At 32.0% G+C, this 12469-nt stretch overlaps 1 protein-coding gene across 2 annotated transcripts in view; it reads left to right on the forward strand.

Moving 5' to 3' along the window:
• Positions 1-888, forward strand: part of LOC139511855 (alpha-aminoadipic semialdehyde synthase, mitochondrial-like) — a 28212-nt gene extending 27324 nt beyond the window's left edge. For both annotated transcript variants that reach the window (XM_071298978.1, XM_071298988.1), the window contains exon 23: positions 226-888. In XM_071298978.1, the coding sequence (XP_071155079.1) occupies positions 226-341 (116 nt within the window). In that variant the 3' untranslated portion in view covers positions 342-888. The remainder of the gene's footprint in view (positions 1-225) is intronic.
• Positions 889-12469: the final 11581 nt, after the last annotated feature.

A 12469-nucleotide genomic window follows, 5' to 3' on the forward strand; every position in this document is an offset into this window, starting at 1 on the left:
TCGATGTTAGATGAAGTACAAACAATTATAGTTTGCATGCACATAAAAAAGAAGATGTGGTATGATTGCCAATGAGACAACTCTCCACAAGAGACCAAATGACACAGAAATTAACAGCTATAGGTCAAGGTACAGAAACTGAGGCTTAATATTTAGTCTTAAATTAATGTAGATTTATTTTCTCATCACTGATGTTAATGTAAAATATGAATTATATACTTACAGGTGAAATTCAGAGGAAAGGTGTACAGTTACCTATGTCTAAAGATGTGTATAAGCCAATCTTAGAAAGACTAAAAGCAGAGGGAATCAAAGCAACTGAAAAGATTCACACATTGTAAAGTTTTGGTAGATCTCACAACTGAAAAGATTCACACATTGTAAAGTTCTGGTAGATCTCAAAACTGAAAATATTCAGACATTGTTGAGTTTTGGTAGATCTCAAAACTGAAAAGATTTACACATTGTAAAGTTTTGGTAGATCTCAAAACTGAAAAGATTCACACTTTGTAAAATTTTGGTAGATCTATTCAAACATGGTAAAGTTTTGGTAGATCTCAATGAAGATATGAACTGAATCAAATTATTGTAGTTTTATCAGTTAACAATGAAATGAAATGAATCAAATTATGTGTAGTGTTATCAGTTAACATTTAGAGTGAGAGAGTGATTTAAGAGTGGCTAGAAGATGTAAACAATTGTTGAATAAATTAGATTTTGACATTTATACAGTATGAAATGGTCCATACAAATTTAATGTTTGTTTTGTTGAGTGTGTGAGTGAAACTGTTTAGATTAGAAATTTAATTCTAGAGACACATTTATAAAGCTGCATTCAAATTGAACTTAATGAAAACCAATTAGAAAAATATTCATCTAAACCTAAAAGCTTAACCATCATGAGGATACATTTGCAAAAAAAATAAATTATTTTAATAGATATTTCTTGATTTATGATTTCTCAAAGATATGAAAACGATAAAAATGTTAATAAGATATTACTGAATATACAACTATGCAGTAGGTACTTTATGAAGTTAAATTATCTTGTAGAATTCCCAACTTTGTAGTTTTTTTATATGATTACTTTATAAAAAAGGTATTTAAGCTGATTTAAAAAAAAAAGGAAACATTTGATAAACATTTATCTATAAAATCATGAAACTAATATAATTTTTATAGCACAAAATTGTGATGTTATATTACTGTTATAACTTTCTACTGTGTTTGCTATGGTCTTTCCTGTGTAATGCAAGATTTTTTAATGCTAGTAAAGTAGATGAATTATGAAATTTTATACATGTTTTGTGTGAAAATAATTGTGTTACCATGGATTGGAAATGTTTGATTATTTTTGAAAAATAGGGCCTTTTAAATGACTAACTTGTTATAAATCTTTTTCTAATTTTATAATCCTAATATTTTACATATAATCAAGAATTAGTCAAAATTAAATTAAATATTTCTGTGATATGGATATTTTTTTAAGTTTTGTATTTTATCGGCTATGAACTTATATCCAGGGTAATATGAATATTATAGTATTGTTATCTCTAGTGTTTTACTTTTTTTCTTTTTCTCTATTAACATATCAAATTATATGTATATATGTATGAAAAGATTTATTTATGAAATATTTAAAAACAGTGATTTCTTGTTAATTTGGTAAAGAACATATCTTAATTTTTGATCAGGCATACTATGGTTTACTCTTTACATGACGAGTTTGCAGACACTTTATAAAATATATACATAATATTTTGTTCCACGATGACAAAACTCCTGATTCAATTTAGATTTTTTATTAAGATTTTCATTCCTGAGTTTTAGCTAGTCTCTCAATGATCTCATTAATAAGTTAGGTTTGTTTTATTTGATCGTTATAGACCTTATAAACAAAGTTTGGTTTTATAAAATCTTTTAGTTTTGATAACTTTTTATCAGTTCTAATAGATTTATTTGACTTTAGTTGTTAAAAATTTGACAGTTTTTAGCATGTCTGATGGTTGTCATCTATCTCAGGTTTGAGGGATTGTATCTCGGAAAAATTTGACATATATTTTTTTCATCAACCTAAGCTTCATTTTTGTTTATATACACTTTTTAATAATCTCTGGAGCCTTATTCTGACTTTTTCAATATATTAAGACATTGTTATGTGTGTTTTACATAAAGTGTAGTTTTTTCTTTCTTTAATTATTGATGTTTTTAGGAGTCATACAATCAAAAAAAGCTACCTCCTTTACAAAATTCAAAATATTTTCAACAGATTTGTTGTTTTGGATTGGTGCTTTAGAGATCAAAGTAGTAGGAATGGGTGTATTTTGCAAGTGTCTATTGACCTCAAAAATCTTTTTAGCCAAAAAAGAATTATTTTAGACATGCTATAAAACTTATTTTATATCTTAATTTAAATTTGTTGAACGTTTTTTACCTTTTTAGCTCACCTGGCCCGAAGGGCCAAGTGAGCTTTTCCCATCACTTTGCGTCCGGCGTCGTCGTCTGTCGTCCGTCGTCCGTCGTCCGTCGTCGTTAACTTTTACAAAAATCTTCTCCTCTGAAACTACTGGGCCAAATTGAACCAAACTTGGCCACAATCATCATTGGGGTATCTAGTTTAAAAAATGTGTGGCGTGACCCGGTCAACCAACCAAGATGGCCGCCACGGCTAAAAATAGAACATAGGGGTAAAATGCAGTTTTTGGCTTAGGCCTTTTTTTTTAATTAGTTGGTTTACGGACAACTAGTGTCAAAGGTTAGGGTCGGAGGAGGTAAAAAAAATAAAAATAAAATAGCAATCTTAGATTTTTTTTTTGTTCACGTATAACTGTTCTGAAAAATTTGAGTTGGAGGAAACAAAAAAAAAAATGCTGTTCATTCATGACATTACAGGGGTTGAGGAGGAGAAATAGTTTAGCTCTTATCTTGATATGCTTTGCATTTGATGGATGGATGGTCAATTGTTGTTTAATGTCTAGTGGCTAATCAGATGCATAATTAGGATGAGAATAAAAGGACGCAAGCACTTCTACGGGTGTACTGGTAGGGGTGTCTGCCCTAGTTTTGTTTGGTGGCGAAACTGTTTGTACCTTGACAATGGCAACATTTTCATCAGCCATATTGTCGAATATGGCATCGCCGATTGTTTGCTTAGGTTTGCATTTGATAAAAGTGCTCTCAGTACGTTGACCATCAAAGTTAATATTCAACTGAAAGTAGATGAAGCCGTCAGACTCCATGGTCCTCCCTCGTTGGGTTTTTGAATTCGTCTGCGTCATTTCGAAGCTTTTCAAAATACGCCGTTCACTACAAACGCTTTATTGACACAGACAAAACGTTTTGGAACGCCTCGGATTTTTTTATTCACAGCACTCGAAAAATCGGGTCGGCGGAATAAAAAACAACACGAAATCAAAATTTTAATTTTATTTCACTTTTAAACAAAATCGGGTCGGCGGATCCGTAAACCAACTAATTAAAAAAAAAAGGCCTTATAACTCAAAAACCAAAGCATTTAGAGGAAATCTGACATGGGGTAAAAATCAGGTCAAGATTTATCTGCCCTGAAATTTTCAGATGAATCGGTCAACCCGTTGTTGGGTTGCTGCCCCTGAATTGGTAATTTTGAGGAAATTTTGCTGTTTTTGGTTATTATCTTGAATATTATTATAGATAGAGATAAACTGTAAACAGCAATAATGTTCATCAAAGTAAGATTTACAAATAAGTCAAATGACCGAAATGGTCAGTTGACCCCTTTAGGAGTTATTTCCCTTTATAGTCAATTTTTAACCATTTTTCATAAATCTAAGTAATCTTTTACAAAAATCTTCTCCTCTGAAACTATTGAGCCAAATTAATCCAAACTTGGCCACAATCATCTTTGGGGTATCTAGTTTAAAAATGTGTGGCGTGACCCGGTCAACCAACCAAGATGGCCACCACAGCTAAAAATAGAACATAGGGGTAAAATGCAGTTTTTGGCTTATAACTCAAAAACCAAAGCATTTAGAGGAAATCTGACATGGGGTAAAAATGTTTATCAGGTCGAGATCTATCTGCCCTGAAATTTTCAGATGAATCGGTCAAACTGTTGTTGGGTTGCTGCCCCTGAATTGGTAATTTTGAGGAAATTTTGCTGTTTTTGGTTATTATCTTGAATATTATTATAGATAGAGATAAACTGTAAACAGCAATAATGTTCATCAAAGTAAGATTTACAAATAAGTCAAATTACCGAAATGGTCAGTTGACCCCTTTAGGAGTTATTTCCCTTTATAGTCAATTTTTAACCATTTTTCGTAAATCTTAGAGATCTTTTACAAAAATCTTCTCCTCTGAAACTACTGGGCCAAATTAATTCAAACTTGGCCACAATCATCTTTGAGGTACTTTGTTTGAAAAATGTGTCCGATGACCTGGCCATCCAACCAAGATGGCCACCACGGCTAAAAATAGAACAGGAGTAAAATGTAGTTTTTTGCTTATAACTCTGAAACCAAATCATTTAGAGGAAATCTGACAAGGTGTTAAATTGTTAATCAAGTCAATATATATCTGCCCTGAAATATTCAAATGAATTGGACAACCGGTTATTGGGTTGCTGCCCTCCAATTGGTAATTTTTAAAGAAATTTTGCTGTTTTTGGTTATTATCTTGAATACTATTATAGATAGCGATAAACTGTAAACAGCGATAATGTTCATCAAAGTAAGATCTACAAATAAGTCAAGATGACCTAAATGGTCAATTGACCCCTTAAAGGAGTTATTGCCCTTTATAGTCAATTTTTAACAATTTTCATTAATTTGGTAAATTTATGTAAATTTTTACCAAATATTTTTCTCTGTTACTAATGGGCAAAGTTCATTATAGATATAATTGTAAGAAGCAAGAACGTTCAGTAAAGTAAGAACTTCAAACACATCACCATCACCAAAATACAATTTTGTCATGAAGCCATTTGTGTCCTTTGTTTAATATGCACATAGACCAAGGTGAGCGACACAGGCTCTTTAGAGCCTCTAGTTATTAGATGTGTCTGAAGAAGTGACGTAATATCTTTATTAATATATTTATAGATTTCAGTTCCATCAAAATATAAAAAGCTTTTTAACATGAGCATCAATTTGAAAAATGAAAGAAACATAAAGTTTTTTGTTTAATGCATGAATCTCATTTTATAGAATTTTTTCATTATTGTTATGTTTTCCTAAACTTTTTAAAATGCTTACACTGTTTTACTTAAGAGTTGACTCTACAGTTTACTAGATAATATAGGGTTATTGCATGAATATTGGGGAATATTGTCCAGAGTAGAATTTTATATTGCACGATCTTGCGAGTGCAATATATGTTCTACGAGGGACAATATTCCCCAATATTCATGCAATAACCCTTTTATTGTAAAGCAATATAATATTTAAAAGTAAAAAATGGTTTAAACTAAGATTTTGCAGTTGATGACGTCATGAATTTTTGAAGATTTATTGCACTAGTGCAATATTAGAATTTATTGCACGCTAACTTTTGGTTACTTTCTGTGGGAAATATAGTGCTATGCAATAATATTTGTTGTTGAATGGTCGTTTGATGTGGAAATTTGGATTGTTAAAGAAATACATTTAAATTTAGTCTTTTTATTGTTCTTTCTTTTTACCAGAGATGTACACTTTATAGTTTGTACCTTTGAGTCATATCAAAATGTTTGTTTTTCATATACAGATGTTAAGTTTTATAAAGACATCAAATGTCTGTTATTATTGCATGTACATATACAGCTTTAAAGATTTTTGATATTTAAAAATTGACAATGTAACTGAATATACAGAAAAAAATATTAAGCACATAACCCTCTTTATTTGTCTCAGAACATGACAGTTTGTTTAAATTTTTAGCCGAGTTGTGATAATATTATACTATGCATTAGATTGTAATTTTCCCTTAGAGGTAAATATTATTGATACTTATATTTTATGGGGCATATCCAGTCATTTTATAAAGGAGGTATTCCCAACTCGGAATAAAAGAGGGGGTTGATGGGTGTTACAACCATATGTGCCAATTCAAATGCATTGCATCATAAAAGGTGGGTTTTCCAGCCCCATGAACCTCCGCCTTGGATCTACCACTGATTTTTAAATATTTTTTTTTTATATCAATCTAAATGCAAAAGTTAAAGGTACAACAAATATTCAGATTTTTATTTTTTTTTAGACATGCATGTGCTTGTTTTATTATCTGAACAAAGATTACGAACCAACAGCAAGTTTGTCATGCAGTAACAGTCCAGCCTAACTATGTTGTTAGTTTTTATGTAAATTTACTACCAAAGCTACATGAACTGCTGTAGTTTTGTATTGTACCGATAACCTAATAATGTTTAGCCCATAGGAAAAACTGTCAAAGAGTTTGAAAAATGTCATTTAGAAGTCACACAAAAATAATTCATGTTACAAAACTCTTGTCACAACTCAGCTATTTTTATTTTAGTTAATATCATTTTTTTAATTTTTAGTTTATTAATGTGAAATGATCTTACTCTATTTATAGCAGCATTAGTTTGACCACAATTATTTTTTTGAATTTTGTTTATACAATCAAAGTGTGATAGATTGTAGCTACTGATTTTGTTTGAATACTCTATATTCCACTGTTTGTTAAGCACACATGTGATAGACCACTTGTTAATTTACACAATTCAAAAGCTGGTTATAAATGTTTGGTATGCAAATTTGAAATAAAGAGTTGTTTAATGAATATCAAAATTTAACCTGCCTACATGGTATAAAGATATATTTAATGAATGGCTTTTATTTATTTTGAATTTATTGAACCATAAAACTAATTTTTGACTCTTCACATTGAATAATCCACGAAGCGGATTATGTAAAATGTGAAGAGTCAAAAAATAGTTTTATGGTTCAATAAAATCAAAATAAATTATTGCCATTCATTATAAATAAATTTCTATCAAAAATAAGGCTCAAAGAACTTTTTATATTTTTTATGTTAACAATAACAACGTACACACATGTTGGCGTATGAATACACAACGTCAGAGTGGGCGTGTCGCCATCAAAATTGACAACATTGAAAATAAAACTAATAATTTTAACCAATCAAAAGACAGTAAAAACACCAAATTTATTTATATCTGTATGTCATCGCACAATTTTGTTTCATTCATATTCTGTGAACCAATGAGGGTGGTTTTTTGTGACCTTGACTACTGGTACCCATGAGGTTCTATGAAAGAAATTGTTAGTTGAGCTTAATTTGCAAATTTTGTGTCAAAATATGAACCAGTATGCATCTGGATCCCTGTTGGGACTGTTTACTAAGGAATTTAAACCTTTTCAAATATTTGTACTGAAAACAGATGCAAGTCCATCTAAAGAGCAAAGCATAAACAGTGCTACAAAAATGTTAACATAGAGGAGAAATAATTGCTCTGAATACTGTAAATTCAGAAATTAATGCCTACATTTATTATTGCGATTTTGTCATTTTGGACTAAAATGCGAATTTATTTTTTGCGATATTGAGAAAAATCTTGTTTGATTCATGTAAAAAATTACAAAATGCGAGTTTTAATTATTGCGATGATAACAAAGTCGCATTTTTCGCAGTAATAAAAACATCGCAATAATTTCTGAATTTACAGTACATTTAAACTGGCTTTTGAAATGCGCAATGTTTTATCATGTTAATTTGATCGCTGTGTGTAGTCATTAAGGATTTGTTTTACATTAAAATGTTTGATTATATCATGTGTGTTTTTTATAACTTGTGTAAAATATTGTGAAAATAGAAGTGTAAAGTATATAATAGTGTATCATAAGATCAGAGCCAGTGTCTTGTTACTTGGATTGATTAATTGGTGTTTAACACTTATTTCAGTACTATTTGCTTTTTCATGGTGGTCAGTTTATATTGGTGGAGGGAGCTGGAGTGCCAAGAGAGATCAATGACCTTCTGTTGGAGTTATTGCTTGTACAAGTCAAGACTATAATCAATGACCCGAATTACATTATTTTTTGCGATAAGATTCTGTTATTGTAGCATTCATAAACTAAGTTCAAAAAGTATGTCACATCATTCACAAGAAAGAAAGCTCAGATGAAAAATTTGAAATTGTTTGCTTATATTCTAGGTGCTAAACTGCCATGCCATCAACATAAAACTAGAGGCTCCTAAGAGCCTGTGTCACTTACCTGACTTTACTTGGATTTTTGAAATCATATAAAAAAAGATAAAAATTATAACAGAAACTGAAATAATGTTTGAGGCCAAATTTTGATTAATATTGGCCCTGTAATTTAATAATTAATCCTGGTGGCAATGTTGAACAGTAAATCAGCAACAAAGTAGCAACTGTTCATCAGCACCTCATAAGGAACATTTATGACATGTTTGGTTTCATTCCATTCAGTGGCTCTCTTAAAGAAGATATTTGTATGCATTTCCCATAGGGTTCTATATTAAACTAAGTCCCCGCTAGCAACCATCTTGGATAATAGATCATTTACAAATTAATAACACTTGGTTTTCACCTCATAAGGAACATTCAGGCTATGTTTGGTTTTATTCCATTCAGTGGTTCTCTAGAGGACATTTGTATAAAATTGAGAAAGGAACTGGGGAATGTGTCAAAGCGACAACAACCCGACCATAGAGCAGACAACAGCCTAAGGCCACCAATGGGTCTTCAATGTAGCGAAAAACTCTTGCACCCGGAGGCGTCCTTCAGCTGGCCCCTTAAAAATATGTATACTAGTACAGAGATAATGGATGTCATACTAAACACCGAATTATACACAAGAAACTAAAATTATAAATCATACAAGACTAACAAAGGCCAGAGGCTCCTGACTTGGGACAGGCGCAAAATTGCAGCGGGGGTTAAACATGTTTATGAGATCTCAACCCTCCCCCTATACCTCTAGCCAATGTAGCAATGTAAACGCATAACAATACGTACATTAAAATTAAGTTCAAGAGAAGTCAGAGTCCGATGTCAGAAGATGTAACAAAAGAAAATAAATAAAATGACAATAATGCATAAATAACAACAGACTACTAGCAGTTAACTGACATGCCAGCTCCAGACCTCAATTAAACTGATTGAAAGATTATGTCTTCATCATATGAATATTAGGCACAATCCCTCCCGTTAGGGATTTAGTATCATACTATCATAAAATATATGAGAAGAACATAACCCGTGTCATGCCAACAACTGTTTTTTAAATAAATGTGTTTACCGTAGTTCAGATGCAAAGACCCTATAAGTTAATCAATATTAAAGCCAAAATATGCAATCTTAAATGACCTTACAACAGAATCGTAACTATATCCATTCTAAATAAATCTGTTTAAAGGTTTTGTAAGCTTTTGAGGTGAATACTGACATTTTTGTGCTTTGTAAAGAATATTACCATAAAAGATTTGATGTGAAATACCTGAACGTATAAGATGTCTGCATGTTGAGTTATATTTACGAATCATTTCCTTATACCGATGATAAAATTTAGTAAATGTTTTGACTAGTTTGTGATATCGAAAACCCTGGTGTAGTAATTTTTCAGTAATACATAAATTTCTCTCGCTAAAATCTAATACGTTGTACACACACGAGCGAATCTTACAAGGTGAGATATATAAACACCATAAGATGGTGACAAGGCAACGTCACCATATAAAAATGGATTATTAACGATAGGAAATGAAAAATCATCTCTTTTATCATAATTTTTTGTATTAAGCTTTGTATGCATTTCACATAGGGTCCTATGTTAAACTAAGTCCCCCCTAGTGGCCATCTTGGATGATGGATCGGCTACAAAGTAACAACACTTGGTAATCACCTCATAAGGAACTTTCATGCCTTTTTTGGTCACATTCCATTCAGTGGTTCTCTAAAAGAATTTGTATGTATTTTCCATAGGGTCCTATGTTAAACTAAGTCCCCGCTTGCGGCCATCTTGGATGATGGATCAGCTACAAAGTAACAACACTTGGTCAGCACCTCATAAGGGACATTTATGCCAGTTTTGGTTACATTCAATTCAGTGGTTCTCCAAAAGAAGACACTTGTATATATTTCCCATAGGGTCCTTTGTTAAACTAAGTCCCCTGCTGGTGGCCATCTTAGATGATGGTTGGCTACAAAGTAACAACACTTAGTCAGCACCTGATAAGGGACAATCATGCAAGTTTTGGTTACATTCAATTTAGTAGTTCTCTAAAAGAAGATATTTGTATGCATTTCCCATAGGATCCTATGTTAAACTAAGTCCCCATTTGCGGCAATCTAAATCTTGGATAATAGATCAGCTACAAAGTAACAACACTTGGTCAGCACCTCATAAGGAACATTCATGCTATGTTTGGTTACATTCCATTCAGTGGTTCTCTAGAAGAAGACATTTGAATGCATTTCCCATAGGGTCCTATGTTAAACTAAGTCCCCACTAGCAGCCATCTAATTCTTGGATAATAGATCAGCTACAAGGTAACAACACTTGGTCACCACCTCATAAGGAACATTCATGCTATGTTTGGTTTCATTCCATGCATTTCCTATAGGGTCCTATGTTAAACTAAGTCCCTGCTAGTGGCCATCTTGGATGATGGATTGGCTACAAAGTAACAACACATGGTCATCACCTCATAAGGAACATTCTTTATGTTCGGTTCCATTCCATTCAGTGGTTCTCTAAAGAAGACATTTAAATGTGTTTCCCATAGGGTCCTATGTTAAACTAAGTCCCCCGCTGGGGGCCATCTTCAATGATGGATCGGCTACAAAGTAACAACACTTGGTCAGCACCTCATGAGGAACATTCATGCCATGTTTGATTCCATTCCATTCAGTTGTTCTCTAGAAGAGCTCAAAACGTAAAAAGTTAACGACAATGATGGAGGACTCCAGAAGCCAAGTGATGAGAATGCATGAAATGTAGCTGCCAATTAATTGAAAAATAACAGTTTCACAAGACAACAAATTAGTTGTCAAATTGACTAGTACAAAATAATTGTGTTTTCTCTGTTTCTAAAGGGTTTTCAGGCTTGTTTGACCCTTCATGTTCTGTGCCTTATTTTTCTACAATGGCATTGTCAGTTCATTTTCAACTGATTTTGAGTCTCCCTTTGGTATCTTTAGCCTCTCTTCCATTGTATCATGAAGCCAATAGGCATGAACAACAAAAGTGAAAATCATTCATAATGCTGTAAATTCAGAAATTATTGCGTGAATTTATTATTGCGATTTTGTCGTAAAAGACTTAAATGCGATTTTAATTATGATTTTGAGAAAAATCCTGTTTAATTCAAATAAAATGTTTCAAAATGAGAGGTTAAATTATTGCGTTTACAACTCTGTCGCATTTTTCGCATTAATAAAAACCTCACAATAATTTCTGAATTTACAGTATTCTTTATAAAATTAAAAATGGAAACAGGGAATATGTCAAAAAGCAGACAACTGAAGGCCACCAATAGGTCTTCAACATAGCGAGAAATTCCCGCAACCAGGGTTGTCCTCAGCTGTTTACCTACATCTTCTCATCTGTTACAACATATTAAAATTTGAAAGCACTGATTGAATATTTCATTAGAAATGACACAGCAAAGTCTTAAGAGTGCCTATTACCAATTTACCAAGGACCAAAACTCCAACGGTAAAAATGAATTTGACAATAATCAGACAGAACTCCATTTTGTCATCAGTAACAACACATTAAAATTTGAAAACATTGATTGAACATTTCAGTAGAAATAACACAGCAATGTCTTAAGAGGGCCAATTACCAATACATCAAGGCAATAACTGCTGAAGGTAGAAGTAACCAGGTGCTCCGCAGGGCGCAGCTTTATACGACCGCAGAGGTCGAACCCTGAACAGTTGGGGCAAGTATGGACAAAACATTCAAGCATGATACAGCTCTGAATTTGGATTGTGATCAAATTTTTGACATTACATGGTTTTTTTTTACACAAAACAAATGCCAAGATTTTACAAATCAATTAAAGATTTCTTCTTCAAACTTTTTAAATCTAAAATTAAATAGTTGACACAGCATAGGTTTCTGACACAGAATGAATGTGGTCTAATGAACTTAAAAGGTTTTTTTTGCCTTTGAGCAAATCACTATGCTGTTGAATATTAATCCTCTCAAAAAAATGTTTGAAGAAATTTTCTTTTTATTTATGAAATCTGAAATGAGAAAAATTTAACCCCCCCCCCCCTTTTTTTTCACATCCCCGTTTCCCTTTTTCAAAACTGATATCAATTCAAATTTCTAATGGAGTTTGCAACAATAACTACTCATTTAAATACATCATAAAATATTAAGATGTAAAAAAACTGCTTGTTATCACTGAATGGTAAAGATTATTTAAATTTATCAGTTGGTAGTAAAAAGTGTATATACATTGTATATTGTATATAACAAAGATTTAAGTT

The sequence above is a fragment of the Mytilus edulis genome, chromosome 1 (assembly GCF_963676685.1).
Source record: "Mytilus edulis chromosome 1, xbMytEdul2.2, whole genome shotgun sequence".
Classification (NCBI taxonomy): domain Eukaryota; kingdom Metazoa; phylum Mollusca; class Bivalvia; order Mytilida; family Mytilidae; genus Mytilus; species Mytilus edulis.